Source organism: Musca autumnalis, unplaced genomic scaffold, assembly GCF_047663935.1.
Source record: "Musca autumnalis isolate F117 unplaced genomic scaffold, ASM4766393v1 scaffold_1, whole genome shotgun sequence".
NCBI classification, from domain to species: Eukaryota; Metazoa; Arthropoda; class Insecta; order Diptera; family Muscidae; genus Musca; species Musca autumnalis.
Genome location: NW_027411644.1, coordinates 23,427,846 through 23,448,236, shown reverse-complemented (window position 1 = coordinate 23,448,236; position 20,391 = coordinate 23,427,846). Strand labels below are relative to the sequence as shown.

General features: G+C 34.9%; 2 protein-coding genes and 2 long non-coding RNA genes across 5 annotated transcripts; 1 reads left to right on the top strand and 3 right to left on the bottom strand.

Moving 5' to 3' along the window:
* Positions 1-197: 197 nt before the first annotated feature.
* Positions 198-2,931, bottom strand: MED17 (mediator complex subunit 17). Its single transcript, XM_073970105.1, has 4 exons — positions 2,699-2,931; positions 1,299-2,633; positions 816-1,239; positions 198-751 (listed from the first exon to the last, which is right to left on the bottom strand). Exons 1-4 carry the CDS (start codon positions 2,791-2,793, stop codon positions 599-601), a joined length of 2,007 nt encoding a protein of 668 aa, XP_073826206.1. The 5' UTR covers positions 2,794-2,931; the 3' UTR covers positions 198-598.
* A 463-nt stretch (positions 2,932-3,394) lies between these two features.
* On the bottom strand, positions 3,395-4,843 carry LOC141390396 (uncharacterized). Its single transcript, XR_012409334.1, has 2 exons — positions 4,531-4,843; positions 3,395-4,466 (listed from the first exon to the last, which is right to left on the bottom strand). It is a non-coding gene; the product is annotated as an uncharacterized lncRNA (long non-coding RNA).
* Positions 4,844-7,085: 2,242 nt separating this feature from the next.
* Positions 7,086-8,339, top strand: LOC141390395 (RNA-binding protein 42). 2 transcript variants are annotated; one of them, XM_073963307.1, is made up of 2 exons: positions 7,086-7,152; positions 7,242-8,339. In XM_073963307.1, the coding sequence occupies exon 2, from the start codon at positions 7,312-7,314 to the stop codon at positions 8,170-8,172; it is 861 nt and encodes a 286-aa protein (XP_073819408.1). In that variant the 5' UTR covers positions 7,086-7,152; positions 7,242-7,311; the 3' UTR covers positions 8,173-8,339. The 2 variants fall into 2 exon arrangements, with proteins under 2 accessions (XP_073819408.1, XP_073819407.1); XM_073963306.1 differs by having other exon boundaries at positions 7,089-8,339.
* A 5,659-nt stretch (positions 8,340-13,998) lies between these two features.
* Positions 13,999-14,967, bottom strand: LOC141394926 (uncharacterized). Its single transcript, XR_012410521.1, has 3 exons — positions 14,857-14,967; positions 14,428-14,793; positions 13,999-14,127 (listed from the first exon to the last, which is right to left on the bottom strand). It is a non-coding gene; the product is annotated as an uncharacterized lncRNA (long non-coding RNA).
* Positions 14,968-20,391: the final 5,424 nt, after the last annotated feature.

Sequence of the window (20,391 nt, the reverse complement as noted above, 5' to 3'; positions counted from 1 at the left end):
TTATATTTTTAGGTTATGTCATACGAAAATAACACTTGCAGGTATGAACGCACAAATTGAAAGTTGTATGGATGACGTCAATTTTGACAAACATAGAGAATGTCGAATGGGTGAAAGAAATGGCAGCTCATATGACATTGATAGATGGTGTAAACAGCCCTTTAGCTCTTTTTTAAGCCGACAACTAAAACGTTTACTTTAAAGCTCTGTTATATTTATTTTAAATTTTTATTTATAATAAATTGTTATTAATACATTTACATTTCTTTAATATTCATTCAAGCCGAATTACTCTTCGCTCAGTATTCATTATTGAGTCCCAATTGCATCTGAATTACTTAATTCCCCATAAAAATTTCAGATTTTTAACACAAATTTAAAAATATTTTTTCCACGTTTAACATTCTTTATGAGGACCTTTTGACTAAATCCAGTTATATGTAAACGTACTACAATATCAGTTTTTATTTTTCAATTGCAAATCAAAACACAATAATGTATTTTGACACATCAATTGGTAATCATCTTTAACTTATGGGTGATCTTCTATTGGGACGAGGTCCCATGAGGATACAATAACTTAGAATAATTAACTATGTTATGGGGAATTACGAATGTTGTCGTGGGATCGGGTCAATTCGTGAACATAATTCCATGGTCGAACAACGTAATTTAAACGCTCATGAGAACATGCCATAAGAAATTCCATTTTATTTAGAAAACTTTTGCCTTCGATTTTATCGAAACGCACCTAAAAGAAAAACCCAGAAAATTATAAAAAATGTTGTTTTACAACAAATATAAATTAGCATTACCTCCTTAAAATGTCCACCTAAATTTTCCCAAAACTTCTCCGGCACCAATGGATTTGGGAAGAAATCTTGTCGTGGACTTTTTGCTATATACACTTTAACATCCATTTGTGATTGGGTACAACGAATTTGCACGGCAATCATGCGATCACTATTCGGTGATGCCAATAGGCAAGAGCTGGCATTACCCAAAGGTTCCACTTTCCCAATACCCAAATGATTGCTATTCGAAAGCACCTGCCAGGCCATGCAACGTGCCAAATTGAGAAGGCAGGATATTTGATGTGAATTGATTTGGCATAAAATTAAATCACGCAATTCCTGGGGTTCATAGGACAAGTGCATAACTCTACCGTCACGGCATATGGCCTTTAAAGATCTCTCACGTACGTGGATGACCAGGGATGTGCGGTTTATTGTGTCATAACTGGAAGAAAGTTGTTTCAATATCACATTATTATAATTGAAAAGCATCTAAATACTTACCCATGTGTAACAATATTAATTTTAACACATGACATTGTTGGACTGGTCATTGCATTCCAATGTGAAACTATTTGTGGATCTTTAACATCCCGCGCCAAAGTATCCAAAACGTACTGAGTACGTTTACGCATAAATATGTGCTGAGCTTGGGCAATAATCTGTTCTAAAATTGTTTGAGTTTTTGTCATCTCAAGTAGGCTCTGCCGATCGGCAGCCATTGGCCCAGCCAACATACGTTTCTTACTCGGACCCAAAGGACCACTGGCTGGGTGTGGGAATGGATGATGTGAATTCTTATGATGTACTTCGCGCAAAAGTTGATGCAATGAATGCTCCAAAACATGATCGTGATCATGATCATTTACAGGTGTGGGCTGATTACTATCTACTGTCGTAGAATGACACAGGGAGATGATTAATTGTATTCCCGGTAGCAGGGTTGCACGTATTTGATTGCCAATTACCACATGAGGTATGGGTGCCTGTAATTGTATGGCCTCTCGTGCCAATTGACTGAAAAGTTCTTTACAAAATAGAACATTTTGGGCATCTTCAATTGTTTTCTGCCACACTCCACCTTGCTGGGTAATATTGGGTCCATGTCCCATCAAATTTACGGTGGCTGTGCAAAGATCTTCTTGGTCTTTTTGAGTTATCACCTTAAAATAGGCAACACCTTGTAACTCCGCCGGAACTATGACCCTTAAAGAAGAATTATTTTTGGGTGAGGGATTTGGTAGACCATTGTTGGTACCCGTAGAAGATGATGTTGATGCTGCCTCATCCTCCACAATGTCTTCTGCCTTTGTTACCTCAAATGTACCACTCATACCATACTTTGACCCAGCAGTTCTATAACTCAAATCACCAATAATTGCATTGGAAACCTTTTTCAAGCGCCAATTGTTTCGTAGGCGCAATAATTCAATATGGAAATCGGATACATTGCGATTACGCTGCTCTGTGTGGGTATTTTTTAAACGTTCTGCTCCACTAAGTAGAATTTGTGCAGCTTGATTTAAAGCCTTTTTGCGACTATACACTTGAACAATTGGTTTAGTTTCATCACCATCAGGATCAGGAACTGGATCTAGTACCAAATAACGTTTGTCCTTGGCAATGGACAAGACATCAGACAATACGCAAACTTCTGTCAGTGCATCGTTTAGTTTGTTTCGCACCGAATCCCAAGGCCATAAACTCGGTTGAAATTGATCATCTTTGTCGGCTTCGTCGCCCGAAGCTTTCTCTTCCTTTTTCAAATCCTCCAAAGATGTCTTACTAAAGTCAATACGTGCGGCACATTTTGTTAATGTTTCGGATAACGTTGGGGGTCTGTAAACAAATAATAGTCCAGTTTGTTGCAATGTTACTTACTGACCTGACCGACTCCTACTTACGTTTCATAAATTTCAGTACCGTCGTATTGAATTTCCTGAATTTTACTTTCACATGTCGTCTCCACACTAACATTTACACCATTTGTGAAATTCATGGTGGATGGAATTCAATTTAATCCCAATTGTTGAAAAAATTATAATTTTCGCAAATCTTCACAATATTCTGTCTGCTTCACATCACCGGCCAAACAATTTACAAGAACAAAGTCAGCTGCACGTTATTCGACGCCGTGCCAACACAATACAACAGTTATGGCAATTGTAATCTATAGCTTTGTTCCTTTACGTTAAAGTTTCTTCAAGTTTTACCATTTTTAAGTAGAGAGCATGGCACAATTACCAGGTAGATGCATCAGCAAACAACTACAACAAAAACGAGTTTAGTACTGTGAAAAGTCAAAAATGTTTTAGAAAAATAAAGCGATTCACACATTTTTTTCAACAAAATTTTGTTAGGCATTTATTAATAAACATATTATAACAAAAATCCGTCAAAAATTCACAGTTTTTCTTTTAAATTTTTGTTTTTTAATTTAGTGTTTTCAATTACAACAACTTTTTTGACAGCTCACAGTACATCAGCTGGGCTGATGCGGGTACCTGTATGATTGTGCCATGGGAGAGAGCAAAATGGCTTTCTCTTTTACTACTTTCTGCTCGACCATGGTGTTACATCAAATCATACCAAACGTCAAATTTGGTCACAATAATGCATTGCTGTGAATTCTTTATTTGCCGATCCGCATTCGGATTTTGGCGATCATACAATAACAAATTAAGTATTTTTAGCTGTATATATAGATATATGTTTATGAATATGTTGTGGTAAATTATTCAGCAATGGTGATCTCTCCATTCCTCGCAGCGTTGATAAGGCTTCTTTCATTTGGTTGATTTGTCCACTCCAAAATGTTTTTTATCCAGGATATTTCTCTTCTTCCTCTTGGCCTTTTTCCCTCGATTTGACATTTAATTATGCTCTGGATGACAGAATACTTTTCGTTTCTCATTATGTGTCCCATATAGGATATCTTCCTACTTTTTATGATATCAGGAAGTTGTCGTTTAGTGTTCATTCTTCTCAGGACTTCTTCATTTGATACTCGGTCAGTCCAAGGAATTTTCAGTGTTCTGCGATAAATCCACATTTCAAATGCGTTCAATTTTTGTTCGTCTATTGACTTTGTTGTCCATGTCTCGGCAGCATATAGTAGAGTGGACCATACATAGCATTTTATGAAGCGCATTTTTGTTGTGATGTTGACGTCATGACTTGTTAATATTTTGCGATGGTTAAAAATTGTGAATTGCTTGTTTACATTTTGTCTGAGATTTTATTCACAATAATGCATTTTGACAACTAGTATGATGATCAGCTGTTGCAAAAACAGTTGCAACTTTTGGTACTTTTTGAGTAGAGTTGGATTTTTTTGCACAAATACCGAATACAACACTGTATTTTTGGTGGATTTGTGCCGGATTTAAAATAAACCCAGCCATGAGAGGATTTAATTTTTGTATGGAAAATCTGGTCAGATTTGAGCAGATTAAGCAAATAAATCCTCATGAAGTTGTTGCGGGAGGCTCACCAAAACCGTCATACAAATCCTCAACAGGAAAATATGTCACGCCATCACAACAAACCCTTTGCCGGTTTTTTCGAGGCATTAAGGGTGAAAAAAAAATTAAGTTGAGAGATTCCAGAGATTATGGGTTGTCTGCTAACCAAAACAATAACAAATACCCCGTGGCAACATTATTTGATTGTCTGGAAATAGAATAATTGACTAAAATAAAATAATTGTTTTGTTTGGTTGTTTGTTTTTACTTACCAAAACTGCATTATTGTGAATGGTCATTTGGCTGCAAAATAATATTTTCATTTATTATTCCACATATCAGTGTGGGGGTGGCGGATGGTGTAGTTTTCTACCACGAATCCATTGATGGTGCGGCTTACCATGATTTGGAGGGTCTGAATGGCAATTATATACATTTATTTTGAGTTTTTAAAACAATAAAATTCCTCACAGCAGGAATAGACTTAAATGTGTCTGTCTTTGTTTACATTTGGTCAGCTGTCATAGAACAGTTGTCAAAGCAATGTATGTCAGTAACCACCCGTACTAAAAAGTACTACCTCTAGCGACAAACGTTCCATCCCTGAATGTCGACGTATGGGAGAGAGGCTTTACGCCATGTTTGAAATATAAAAAAGTGCATATTTATGTCCCTGTTTATACAGGGAAAGTTGATGGGAAAGAAAATTGAGTTACTTTTCATTACAATTTTGCCTTGGCTTTGTTTTTGAACGGCGCAATGAGAAAATGAGTGTGAAGAAGAATCAGAAAAATTATAAAATTGACACAAACATGATTTCCGTGTCTAAACAACAAGGAAATTTTAAAAGAAATTGAGAAGAAAATTTTTCTTTTCAGTTTGTGTGTCTAAACACGGTCTATGGAAGATGTGGAAAGAAAGAGAAAACATTTAAAATTTACACCAACATAAAATGCATTATGGGAATAATAATGCGTTTGGAAAATTCTCATATAAAATGATAGGCAGCATGGGAAAAAGTTCATAATTGTGTGAACGATTCAAAGTGCAAACGTATAAGTTATGTGTTGTTGGTTATAATTTTTAAAACTCAGACCATAAATAAGGTTATAAATTCAAACTTATTGGCTATACACGTTAACAATCAAATTTACTTCAAGTAAACTGATAAAATAAGTTTAAAGTGAGTGTAAATCTTGCCGAAATATCAGTGTTTAAGACCAAATGGCTTATAATATTCTTAATTTCACTTCTTAGGCTGTTTGGTATACGAATTATGCCCATACGTCTAGCTGCCGAAGGCACAAAGCTGTGATTGTTAGCCTGACGTAAGCAACATTTGAATCATATACCAACAACAATTGTCCCAAAATAGAGGCAGGCTTACGGGGTTAAGCTTTATAAACGCTAAAAACCATCAAAAGCAGTTTAAATTCCTATTAAACCCAACATTATTTTAAAAGCTGTTACCTTACGCTCCAGCGGGATACGCTCGGCAGCTAAAAGCGTGTGGGATAGAATTAAAGATTACGTAACACCCTGTTAGTGTGAGCAGTACATGTTCTAAAAGTCAGCTGCTGAAAAAGTGCAACTCTAGTGGAGAGTCATCATATGGTCGAAACACTCTATGGTAGTATTCCAGTTTTCTTCTGGGGACAGCTGAACTGGCATATGAGAGTGGTTCGGGAACGCAATCGGTATGCCACTAAGCAGCTAGGTGTTATAAAAATCGAACAATTTATAAACTGAAGAGTAAGTGAAGCCGGCCGTTAGGCGCATAAGAAAATTAACCAATCTTAGATCGTATTTTGTCAAATTTAAATTTTTTTGCCGACATCAACATTTTCGTGATTTTTATATTTTTTTGAGACAACTAAAACTTGATTTAATTTCATTTAATGATTTAATATTAACTTTATATATTTATTTTATTATATTTATAATTTTTTTTTGATCTTTTGTTCAATAATATATATTTGTAAGGGACTAAGGGTACAAGAGTGATAGGGGTCATTATCATTTGGTTTATTTGGAGACGTTAATGGTCTCTATGTTATCAGTACCACTTAATTGAGCTCGATTAGGTAGGGATCTTAGCGTAAAAGTAATTCCGGTCAAAAATTCATGACCACCAATAAGCAACCCCGTTGCTAAAGTATCGTAAGTCCTATTTTGTTCAGTTTTTTTGATACCTAAGTTTATAAAAAGACATGTTTCATGTTTAAGGTCATTTCGACTTTATTTGTTTTAACTTTTATTATATTTTTTTTTTGGTTTATAAATAAATATGTGACTATATGATAAGGTTTAATAATGAATATGGAGTGATTTGAATTATTGGAATGGGTTTGGTCGTGTGAGGGGGGTGTTTAGTTGAAGGAGGTTTGTGGGGTCCATTTAAAATTGCTAAGGAGGCTATGGACCATGGTTGGGCGGGCTGAGTGGGGGTTCCATACATCAAGGAGCCTCAGTATATTCGGCGAATGTCCTCCGTGTTGTGTTTGTGTTAATATCGTTTAGATGTTTGTTAGTTTTTTGTTCAGTATATTTTATGATGTTAGACCCGATGAGAGTTTGGCGGTTGAGAACCTCCCTGAGAGCCCTTAGAGCAGTCGGAAGGCCAAACTGGATGGATATATGCGGTCATAACAAAGTGGGTTAACCCGGCAAAAACCTGTAGTGTAACCGTGCTATTACCATTAAAAAAGTAAAGGAACAGACCATATACGCAGGCTACATTGCCGTAAATTTGTGGGTGACGCCGTAAAATGGTCACTTCTGAGTTTGGTGTAGCGCCGTTGATTAACTATACTCGGCTGGAATCTTTGTTTGTCATCTGTCATTTGTGTGTCAAAACGTTTGCTAATGGTGTTTGTTAGACCAAAGTGACCAAAGTAAATATTTTCTATTTTCTGAAAAGTTCTAAACAAACAATCCAATAATTTATTGTATTTTATCTTCAACTTATCATGGGAACAAAAAGAAAGAATATTGAAGATGAGTTGTCACGTTTTGAGGCAGAAATATCGAAGCCTGCCGCCAATGTTTCAACGATGTTCGTTCCCAATCAAGTGAGACCAGTAATTTCCGCGAATACCTACAGTTTAATGCAGCAAAAGATTCAACAACAACCACCGGCAGCGACGGTTCCAATAGCAGCGGCAGCTGTAGCAGCTCCTCCCAGGATATCTACAGTTCCTCCGCCTCCTATACCACCACCAGCATTTATGCCCACATTCGTTCCTACACAAATAACAAAGTCAGCACCTGTTGTCACAACACCAACACCCGTAGTCTTAAGTAGTGCTCCCAAACTTTATGTAAGTCGACAATCTGTAAATGTCCCGTCGGTACCAGTTGCAGCACCCATAGACATAAATGCTATACAGTTTGATGTGACACAAAAACTGAAGAAACTTAAGGCCGAGAAATCGGGACCAAATCCCATTGCTGAGGAGGCCATTAAGGCGGCCAAAGCATCATCTGCCCTGCAGTCTTTTCAGGTAACTGAAAAGAAGAAAAAAGATCGCAAAACTGTACGTGTTGCGGGTGGTCAGGTTTGGGAGGATTCATCATTGGCTGATTGGCCGGATGATGATTTTCGTATTTTTTGCGGTGATTTGGGTAATGACGTTAATGATGAAGTGCTCACAAGAACCTTCAACAAATATCCATCATTTCAAAGGGCCCGTGTTGTGCGAGACAAACGTACCGGCAAAAGTAAAGGTTTTGGTTTTGTTAGTTTTCGCGAACCACAAGATTTTATACGAGCCATGAAAGAAATGGATGGTCGTTATGTTGGCAGTCGACCCATTAAATTAAGAAAAAGTACATGGAAACAGCGCAGCTTGGATGTTGTCAAGAAGAAAGAAAAAGAGAAACAACTTTTACTACAAGCCATGATGAATGGCTAAGTATAGTCATAACCCCTCGAAGATGGAATGATCTACTTTGGAAGAAATCACTCACACCTCCAAAAAGTAGATAATTTAGTTTAGGCTGCATTTTTGGCATTGATTTGATGAAAACGAAATTTGTAATTTAGGATAAAGCTACCAAAATAAACTTATTTTGATACAGAGAGCGATTATTTTTATTTGAAAGATAAAGGCTGTTTTTGCCATAAACTTTTTAAGATAAAAGAACTCTACTAGGACTTTATGGAATTCTGGGTAGTGGTTTAATTGATTTTCTCCTTGGAAACAAAAAACATGACAATTACAGGGCAGAAAGTAGTCCACACTAAAGTAGTTTCATTAAAGAAATTTTATTAAAATATGCATTCTTTGATCGAGAGTATCATGATATTTCTAGGGTGATTTCATGTAAAACCGGTAATGAATGAATTACGTCCCTAGATGTATGGGTCGATTCCGTATTGCGACGCGAGTCGTGTCGCGTTGCCAGTTGCATTACGTATGGCAAAAGTCGCCCGACGACGTCAAATTCTGTCGCCATAAAGTTCATTTTCCGGCGGCAACAAATTAGCTGTCGCCGTGCATTTTTACAAACGAATAAAAACGAAAAATTGAAACGTAAGTAACATTTTCATTTATTTTAAGTGAATTTTTTAAATATTCAGGTATGTGATAAATTTCGAATCGATTTGCAATGAAAACGATTTTCCCAAATCTAGTAAATTGTTTTTAGATGTGATGGGATCCGCATCGAATTTCAATTTCACGTTGTTTCAATTTCATTAAATTCCCACAATCAAAACACGGACTGGTGATCCCTAATCTGCATTTTAAAGAAGAAAAATAGAAATAAAAAACACTTTTTAGTCTTGGCCATGGTACAATAAGAAAGGTAGATGCATCGGCGAATTGCTACAACAAAGCAACTTTTTTTGTAATGTAATCTGTCAAAATTTTCGCAGAATGGTCTCTTGTTGTCTCTTTTTATCGCTTGTGTTCGTCTATAAAGTGTAGACATGCTATCTCTTTCTTACCGAATCATATGGTTTTTTGTTTTGATTTTTCATGGCGAATTCATAGTTTTTTGACGTTTTAGATTCGATCAGCTGGGCTGAGGCATCTACCTTTCTAATTGTACCATGGTCTTGGCGATGGCAAAAGACGAAAAAATGTAATAACAAATAAAATAAAATTGTGTTCATGTTTAAATTGGCCTATATAGAAGTTGAGTGTGGAAATTCTTGTCCAATTACATGAGGAGAACTTTACAAACAGTGCAAACAACATATTAAGCGGACGTCTTCACTAATCTAGAGTTTTTACCCGTGTTTTTTTTATCGAAATATCAAATATTTTCTTAACAAAATATACTAAATATAAGGCAAATAAATGTAAATTTATCTATTCTATATCCGTGTTTAAATTTCAAGCTTTTTTCCTAAAAAATGTCAAAATCCATTACATCGTTTACAAATCGACCACAAAAATATGACCGTTTTCAAAACGAGAAAAATAAACGATTATTGAATTGCATCACACGTCTTTTTGATCAATTTTTCCATAGAATAAAATGGAATATGAAACCGATATCGAAAACAATTCGATGTCGGAAAATCTACATGCATCACACCTACAGTCGTTTTTGACTCATTTTGAGCTCGAAATCGATTTCCATCACATACCTGATTATATACGTTTTTTGGTGTTATTGGTAAAAATTACTACAAAACAGCAATTTGAAATGCTGCTTGAAAAAATGGAAGCCCACCTAAACGTAGCTCGTTTAGTCAGAATTTTTGGCGAAACTAAAGCCACTTTTTATTTATTATTGCCTTTTTAGAACGAAGGCCATTATTTATGAAATTTTTTAATTTATTATTTGTATTAATCGAGCTAACACGACCAAAGGAATTTGTATTGAAAAATAAATTCTAGCGAAGTACCACACACTCAACCACTATGCTACGATCGTTTCGCTGGTGGTTTAGGCCAGCTCATCAGGCATATTTTGAATGTAAATGGCTAGCATGGTACAAATATACAGGTAGCCGCATCGGCAATTGTTGGTAACATAAGATGTCAAAATTTGACATCAATTCAATGCAATTGACACATTATGTTACCATCAGCTGGCTTGATAATGCTACCTGTATTATTGTACCATGATGGCTAGAAGACAAAGGCTGATTTTGATAACTTCTATTTATACAACCATTTTTACAAATTTGTAGATATGAAGTATCTTTTGATGAGGTGTGGAAGGATGTTGCGGATCAATTAAATAGTTGTGTGCGTACACCAGATGAATGGCACAGAGTATGGACTCATTTTAAATCCAAACTAAAGAAAAAATGTCTCAAAATATGAAGAAAATTACAGCTACAGGAGGTGGACCACAAGAAATATCGTTGTCGTCGATGGAGCAATCGGTAGCAGACTTACTGCAAATTAATATGGTTTCAAATCCTACAGGTGCGATCTACGGAATTGAAGAGACATGGGATGATAATAACAGTGAAATTGGACAAATGAAAACCCTCAAAATGAAGTAGAAATTGACAACGTACTTGCCAACAAAACGTTTAAACTAAAATGTCGTTTTCTATTCAGATATAAATGGCGAACATCTTCCTTTGGTCCCATCATTATATGTACGTGTGTTCCGTCAATGTATCCGACAACGCCCGGGAAATTTGTTTTTGAATAAAAAATAGTTTTTATTTTGACGCTTTTCCTCTTCTCTTAATTTGGAAACAATCCAAATTTTACACAGTTTTTACTCTATTAACTACAGAACTTCACTTAATTCCTTTGAAAATGTGGGCTGAGCCATCCCGAGGTTAAAGTCATTAGCATGGGATTTTTGAAAGCTTCCTTCTGCAAAAAATATACACACTTTAAGGAGTGGCTGTATTGCTGTTGATCTGTGCGTTTTTAATGCCTCTACTATATAAATATCAGCGTCTTTTGGAAGCCGAAAATAGGCTTTAAACCTAAAAAATTAACAATTATTTTGATGAACGTTGGAAACCAAACATACTCAAAATACTGATGGCAATTCTAAAGGATTCGATTTATCTCTTAAGTGTCGCCTGATAGATGCTACGTTAACTATATTTTCTTCACTATCATCAAAAAATAGTTCCACTGTGCTTATCATTTTAGAAAACTATAACTTTTGTGTACAACTTATATGCTGTTTATATTGGAGCTTTTTGCAGGGTTAACCTTCTTTATAAGGATTTATTTGAAATATGAGCAATGGAATTGACATTTAAAACCCAGTCGGTTTGTTAAATCCGGTTATATATAAACGGGGTATTACTCTGATATTTTTTGAAAATTTTTTTTTCTTATTTATTCAAATAAAAAACAAAAAACGTTCCGCTACATAACCGATAACTTGTTATCGACGATTATTTTCTATGGCTTTACGTAGTACAATTTTTAAATTTTGTCACAGAGACGATTGACGACGCGACATGACTCGCGTCGCAATACGGAATCGACCCACAAGTTCCATACACTAATACCTCGATTTGTGCTAATGATTAGCTCCGACGCAAATCTTTCTATTAATACTTCTAAGGCCATGTTTATATTATAGCCTTTTGCAGGGTTAACCTTCTTTATGAGGATTTGTTTGACGTATATGTAATGGAATTGACATTTAAAACCCAGTGGGTTTGTTAAATCCGGTTATATATAAACGTACTAAAGACGAAGGCTATTATGTTTGGAGTGTTTAATAATAGGTATCCTGCTATAAATATTAACTTGCTGAATGAAAATGTTGAATTTGTTACTCACCACAGATGTTTGGGAGTCGATATTGATAACGACCTGTCTTTTAAATATCAAATTGACTTTATATCTGGAAAGGTCTGGTCTACGCTGCGAAGGATTCATGCTGCCAATTTGTATATCCCTTTTTCCTATAAAAAGAAATTGGCTCATGCCATGGTATAAGTAAAGAGGTAGATTTAAATGAAAAAATCTATAGAACCCTTGTTTTTCTTGAATTTATTTATTTCAAAATTCATACATGATACAATGGCCAAATAAACGTATCTCAAGACAAAAAAACCTGAGTTATAAAATAATAAATTCAATTTAATGTACTTAAATATATTAATATATAACAATTAATTATTATTTAAATGCAGATATATTTTTTATTCGGCTCCCCAGTCATAAAATGTTAAAGAAAAAAAACTAAAACTTCAAAATAAAAGCAACAAGTGGGTTTGTTTACAATGCATTTTTTGAGCATTTTATAAAAAACGCGAAAACTTAATGAAGAGTTAAGTTTTCTCCACATAATCGAGTTGTGAATATGATAAAATGATTGTTTCAATGCAAATCTCACCAATTTCTTCCATACAAATGGTCTAAAAACAATTTTAAAAATCATTGAATTCGATTGTTTTTAAAATTGTTTGGCATATTATTCAAACACCACACACACATACACAGTTTGTTTATATTGTTTTGAAGTTTTAGGCATACTCGAATGAAAAAATTTAAATTGACATAAAGCTTTGGCTAACCTTTCTTATTAAACCATGGCTCATGCTCTGCTTATGCCTACAATTTTGTATAGTTTCGAAGTTGTGTCTGGAACAACTGGGGTGAATCTTGTCCGTTTGCGGAGAATTGTAAATTCGATTGTCCGTTTTGTATATAATCATGATACAATGATACAAGGTAACCTCACGCTCACAGCTCACAGAGTTGTATCCCTTTGCCGTCCCTTCATTGACAAAATGATTTTGACAAACTTTGTATGTATATGTTAAAATATACATATGTCAGTTATGTTTACATTTTCAATATCAAACCCAATTGTATTATTTCAAAATTTTCAATTCAAAATTTTCTAGTCGATTATTCGTTCGTCCAGACTGATACATGCCAGAAGTGAAGCAACTACCTACTGGTGGAAGAGTCCACTCACACCACCTTTTATGCCCATGGAATCGGAAGAGGAAAAACAGCAACAAAAGGAGCAACTTTACTCGAAGCAGCCAAAGACTCTATGAGTGACGAAGAAACACATTCCACATCTACTGCTGGCCTCAAGGCTTGATCAAATACGGTTCGTTGAGTGTTGCGTTACAACAACCAAATGCAAATTTCAATAACAAATTTCGCATCTTGCTTATACATTTTTCATGTGGTTGTTGTTTTTGACAAATGACGACTCACAACGGACCGTATGTGCCGAGGCTTTAAGCGCTTTTGAGGATAAGTTAAAGGCTTAATTAATGAGAGGACGTTTCCGTTTTCTCAATGAACAACCCCAAAATGACACAATGTTTAGGGCCACTCCTTCATACATATCTCGCACTAAAGTTTTTAGTAGCCTTTATTACAACGCTATAAATGTATTTTGTGTATGTTCATTAGGTCTATCAATGGAAAAATTAGGCCCGCTGTTATAATGCCTACCACACAAACGTATAAAATTACGGCCACGACGGAAGACCTTCTTGCGTGGGCCAGGGAGCATCTTGCAGATTTAAGAAGGCGAGACAAATCGGTGCTATCCATATTGGGTTGAGGAAGGTTGTATCATTCTTTAATATAGAAACAGATATCCAGCTATCCCAATAAAAACGCATAAACTTTTTTAAAATTAATTTTTATTAATTTCTCGTTGGACCTAAGTTGAATGGTCAAGATTTTTACAAATGGAAATAAAAATAACAAATCAAATAAAAATATCTTTTGTTGTCTTTTTTTGACTTCGTATTCAGTGTGGAAAAACCAACCAAAGCGACAGCATCCTTGGCCACAACTGATGTAGGGGGTATATTATTTCTTGACTTAAGTTACCACGTTACAAAGTAATAAAAACTCAATATAGGGATTCGTGTTGATGAGTAGACGAACATTGGACAGTGGATTGAGACGACGAAAGATCTTGGAACTTCTTCCCTCTAGGTGTACCTGGCGGAACAATTCGACATTTTTACGATAGGTAGTCCTTTTGGCCCTGATTCCAACGGTGTACAAAATGTATACTTCGCGACATATAGGCCTCGAAGGTTCCGAAAACCCCCTAACAAGAACTTAAGTTAAACGTTTTTACTAAATTGGAATCGTTACAAATTTTGTTATTACAGGTATGGCTTCTCCCCCGAACACAGCAATATACAATATGCATTGTCTAAGTATAAGTTGGAGTTTCTAGGCATATATCTCGGAACAAAAGTTATACACCGTTGGAATTATGACCGAAAGCACTACCTGTGGTGATAAAGGGACGATAAGCCAACATCTTCTTGCATGTAAAAGTTCGACAGACCCATAGTTTCAAAGCCGGGAATGTTACAGAAGGCATGAGAGGTGTACGTCGGGAAATGCGGTAGTTTCAAAATTAAAAAGCCATTCCCAGAACAGAATTATCTAAAAGTAGGTAGTGTTTTTATCTTCGTTCGGCTGGTTAATCCTTTAGATTGGACTGGGCTGGGACGCCAATAGCAGCAATTGCAAGACCAAAGCGTAGCGGAGCCGGTTTACAATGGCGATAAGTTTTTGTAGGGACGAACACGCTACCTCCACCGCACATCCTAACGAAAGCACCCGCACCATTATTCAGCAGGGTTTCGGGACCTGTAACAAGCAGCGCACATTCAATATAAATCCATTAATCATCACTCTGGCACAATTACTTACCGGCTTGTTCGCTGAAACATAAGGTTGACGTTTGTTAGATATCGTTGACATCAGGGCGAATGGGTTACTTGAGCACTGCTGGCAAGTAAATGTGGTCTTCCTTGATTTGCCTATTATTTTCCGAATATACGGAAAACTGACCTTGATGGCGTTGGCTGAACTCTTCATTAACGAAAATAACAACATAAAACAGTTTAATGTTGTATTCCACAATTTCATTTCGTGTCGTGAGTATTCAAAAACTGAAAAACGAAATGTCGATCTGCTTTTACATTGAGCTTTTATTTTAGCGAATTTTCATACCGTTTCTCATTTTTCTTGGCAATTCCTTCCGAGCTTATGAAAATATTTAATTTTGCAGCCGCAGAAACGTCCTCAATTGACCAATTAAAGATGGAAGATAAAAACTTAACACAATTTCTCCCGAAATACGACCAAATATTTCGCTTGACTTATTTATTTTCGCAATCATTACAGTTTATTCAGTTTTGTACAAAATATAAATAAAACGTAAACAAATTGTTAGTGACACTTACAAAAACAACATTTATGTATACTGTTTCGACACAGGGTTGTATGTGACAGCTCAAGGACGGTTTTTTGAAATGAGATTACCTTGTATCATTGTATCATGGTATATAATGTTCGAAGAAGAGATCCATTTCTGGATATGTAAAAAGATTCATAGGTTGTTCCTTTAATGACTTTACCCGATCTCGAAATCTCCTTTCTTTTTATAATATAGTAAAGAACAGAAAACCAACAACTTTGATGAGATGTTTTAGATTTTCGCATCAACTAGGAACCCACAATTGGTTATTCCTAGAATCTACAAAAATTCCTACACAAGATCATTTCTGATTCGGATTTCGCGATGTTGGAATGCATTGCCTCATGAACTTCGAATTTTTTCCCACACAAATAATGTTTTTCGAATGAAACTTCTTCAGCATTTTCGTCTGGCTATTTTCGTCAAAAATTCGGGAATAAATTGCAATAGTTAATCATATCTAGCACATTTTTCTTAATTATTTCAAAAATTCGTCCGACTTTTTATTCATACAAAATTTTTAATAAAATTACCGTTATTTTTACATATTTCTATAGCAGAGGCATTCCAAAAGAAGAAAAGAACAAAAATTTGCGGTATTTCGCTTTGAAAATCCTTAAAAACTCCAAATATATAGTGCTTATAGGTGTACGAATACGAACTTTGCCGCCCACATAGGCGCCATCTACACCTAAATGAAGAAATAAATTAAAAATTTGTTTTGTTATTCTTAAATCTTTCTTCGTTATGGTAATTCCTATCAATTATTTCATATTTGCACATAAAATATAGAATTAATAACGATTTTATTAATTTTTTATGGGTGTACGAATATAAACTTTGCATACTGTATATGGTCTTTTAGGCCTTGTATTATGAAACAAGGAAATTTATAGAAGGTAAATGCATGAATTACAACAACTAACAAATTTACAAAAACAACATTGTTGGTATTGAAAATTAATTGTCAAAGATAAATATTGAATAATAGGTTCGTTCCAAAAATTGTTTTAGGAAAAACATAAATACATTTTGAAAATCCTCTAAAATAGAAAAAATTTGAATCAAAATGTAAATGTAAAGCATTCAGAACTCTCGTAGGTAATTTTTATTACACGTTTACGATAAAAATAAGTATTTTATGGTAGCAAATTTCGAAGTTTCAAATTTCATAAGTAGCCCCTATTACATTTTGAAAACTAAATTTACAAAAAAAGTAAGAATACAGCTGATTGTCACTTCTACCTTGTATAAATATGCCTTGTTATGAAATAAATAAATCAAAACACATGTTTTGAATAATTCAAAGCCACAAATATTAGTGCTTAATAACTCATATCGATTCAGTATTATTTTTTGCTTAACGAAATCGAGGTTTTAGTGTACTAGTGTAATAAGAACGCCTAATTTCATCAAATTTATTTTAATGAAGTTCACGCTAGTGTGGTGCGGGACTAAGAACGCCAAATTGCATGATTTTTTTTTCAATTAAATCACTCTAGTTTCCTTACAGTTTCAATGGAACCACTCTAGTGCAATTTTCGACTAACCCCCTGTTTTTGTAACTTTTTTTTGTTCGTTCGTCTATATTCGTAATAATTTGAGCATCCATAGCTCAGTCCCTATATGACATACAGACCTAATTCTTCGTAGGCTTGTTCTATATATAGTAAAGAATTCCTCATTCAAAAATCAGCGTTCCACATTTGCCCTAAGGCGTGTAAATCGATCTACAAAATTTGACAATTCGTGTGAGAACAATAATTTTTTTTAGAAAAACAGGGGGTAAGTCCCGTTCCATACTAGAGTGATTATATTAAAAAAAATAATGAAATTATCGAGTTTCATAGTCCCGGTTCAGACTAGAGCGATTTCAATGTAATATTTTCGTAAAATTAGGTGTTCTTAGACCGAGTTGACCACTACAGCAATTTCATAAAATTACTTTAGTATGGTACTCGATCTAAAAACGCATAATTTCATGATATTTCACTGAAATCACTCTAGTGATAAGTAGTAGTATTATATTTTTATTTATGTATTCAAAACAGTTTTACAATTATTTTGTTTAAACAATATATCGTCACCATAAATGCCCGAAGACGTAAACCACAAAACCAAAACTTTACAGGAGAAGCAAAAAACGTTATAAAATTAAAAACTGTTTTATGGAATATTAATCTTACGAAGGCGAGTATATGGGATATTATCGATCATATACGAAGGGGAATTAGTAGTGAAACCAAAACCGCTGAAGTGCTTAGTTTTGAGGTCCTCCATTACAACAAAATCTGCAATATTATCCCATTTTTCTGAATAGCATCGTTGTTTTTGAACGTAGAAGCTTGAAATTGTGCCAGAGCATGTATTTTAGCTTTATGTATCAGATTACGTCAAAAAACGAATTTCGATTTTCATGTCGGTTACGTCTTCGGGCATTTATGGTGACGATATGTAAGAATTAAATAAAAATAAGATATTATATAATATTTATTAAGGCGCTGGCTGATGGCCGTCTGCCTGATTCTAGAAATTCATATAAGTGTTTTTGAAGACATTGTTGAAAGTTATAAATTAAACTCAGCTAATAACTGATTCCTATACTGTATGCATATCATTATAAAATTTGCCAACTGGCTCCAGTTCACAATATATCCATTTAGGATGTGAATTAGTTCTTCTTCGGAAAGCAAAACCTTTTGGAAGATCATGAATCTAAATTCTTTTAACGATGGGCAACGACATAGGAAATGTTGTAGGTTTTAAGCTTCCATCATATTGCATAGCGAGCATATGGGGTTTCTATTAGGTTCATAAGGATTACAGTTGAGCCTAAGCATATCGCTTCTTGCTTCTTGCTTTAAAAATCCACATTTTTTCTTGCGCCGTTAAACTTGATGAAATATATGTTCGACCTACAGATGGATCCAATTTTGCGTATATACGTCTTGTCGCGTTAGCTTTATTTGTAGCAGTAATTTGATGTTTTGATATTAGTGAGTGGAAAAGCTGATCAATTTTTACCATCGATACGGCCTTAGTGAGGCGTGGGCCCAGTGGCTCAATAGAATTTTGTAGGAAAAGTGTTTTTACATCATTTGCCCAATAGGTTTGCTTTGGCATGATTTTCTTTGCGAGTTTGTTTGGTAAACGGCTGGAGTCGTAATCATAAAGGACACGAAATATATAATTCAGATGCGTTTTCAAAGCAAACAAATGACAATTTTCTACCCCGGTTTCAAGTCTTATTATATAAGTTGGTGTAAAATTTGGCAGTAATAAAATTTTTTTCCAAAAATAAACCTCTAGCTTGTCAGTTTCATCGAAGTTAGAAAATCCCCATATTTGGGCTCCATATTGCTGTATGGATCTGCATACCGCATTAAATAGTTTCCATTTTGCTGTGATAGATACGTTTGGTTTACTTAGGAAACGTTGCCATGTAAAGTTTATACTAGTTTTTGAAGTATTATTTCTAGCTTGGATATGTTTTCTAAATGACAATTGTGGTGATAAAAGCATGCCAAGATATGTAAGTTCTGATGTAATGGTAATCAGCTCCTGTTTGTAGTACCACTTTTCATTCTGTGCTAGTTTACCGCCTTTTCTGAAAACCATTATCTTTGACTTTTCCAGGTTAACAGATACATTCCAAATATCGCAATACTCCTCCAATTTATCTATCATCCTCTGTAAGATTTTGACATCATTTGCTAATATTACTATATCGTCGGCGTATAGTAATATTCTGATATTGAGATCATCGACCATTACACCGCCGCCAATGAAATCATGGAGGTCATCTAAATAGTATGCAAACAGTAAGGGTGACAACAAACAGCCTTGTTTAACACCTGTCGACGTGGAGAAGTTTTCGGAGAGCTCTTTACCTGTCCATACACGAAACTTAGTGTTTCTATACACGCTCTCGATAAATAGTGTCATTTTCGATGACACCCCAATACAATTTAATTTATATATCATAGACCATCTGGAGACATTGTCAAAAGCTGCTTTGAAGTCCACAAAAAATGCGTACGTTTTCTTATTATTATTCCAGTTGAAGTGCACAATCGAAGTAAGGTTGAAAAGATTGTCACAGGTTGAATAGTTTCTTCTGAAACCTGATTGATACTCGCTCATCTTTTTGTGTGTTTTCAGTCCAGATAGTTAATCTGTCATTTATCAATCCCATCATAATCTTCGGTAGACAATTCATGAATGATATACCCCGGTAATTCTGAGCCTGTGTGACATCGCCTTTTTTATGTATGGGGTATATTATACTAGTAATGAATGTATCATCCACTTCTCCTTTGTTGAAGAGACTGTTACATGCTTTAACTATTTCCAAAAGGAATTGGTCAGGAGCATTCTTATAGAATTCATAAGGAACTCGATCTTCACCGGGGGCCTTATTTATTTTCACTTTTTGTAGTATCCTTTTTAATTCTCCTAATGTAATTGGCTTATCCTAGTCATCGTCTACCAAATAATTGGGAGCATATTGTATATCGGATGATTTTTTAGGGGGGTTAAGTAAATTTTCAAAATATATCATTAACTCATTTGTTGGAACAAATATTTTTGTTTCATCTTTATCGGTTCCAATTTCTTTCGCTATTCTCCACCAATCCTTACTGTCTCTAACTTCTTCTAGCCTTCTTTCCATCTTAGAGTAATATTGTTTTGCAGTTTGGCAGATATTTTTGTACTGACGATTACTATTAATGTATCCATCCTTATTCTCATTTGTGCTGAATTTTCTAAATTTCTTAAGCCACTTGAAAGTTTTTTTCCTTGCCTTATAGCATTTTAAAGTAAACCATTTTTCCTCAAAACATCCTGTTCTCCGTTTGTATTTATTAATGCCACCAGTTTCGTTTGGTATTCCTCTTTTTTCCGTATATTCCATGCCAGTTTTGGGAGCAAACAGTTTACATTTTCCATTTCTTCATTCAATCTGAATGCTAAAGATAGTGATA

Coding starts and splice junctions, on each gene's coding strand:
- LOC141390395 (XM_073963306.1), top strand. CDS start 7,228: ATGGGAACAAAAAGAAAGAATATTGAAGATGAGTTGTCACGTTTTGAG.
- MED17 (XM_073970105.1), bottom strand. CDS start 2,793: ATGAATTTCACAAATGGTGTAAATGTTAGTGTGGAGACGACATGTGAA. Junction 1,240..1,298: donor ATTAATATTGTTACACATGG/GTAAGTATTTAG, acceptor ACTTTCTTCCAG/TTATGACACAATAAACCGCA. Junction 752..815: donor TAGGTGGACATTTTAAGGAG/GTAATGCTAATT, acceptor TTTTTCTTTTAG/GTGCGTTTCGATAAAATCGA.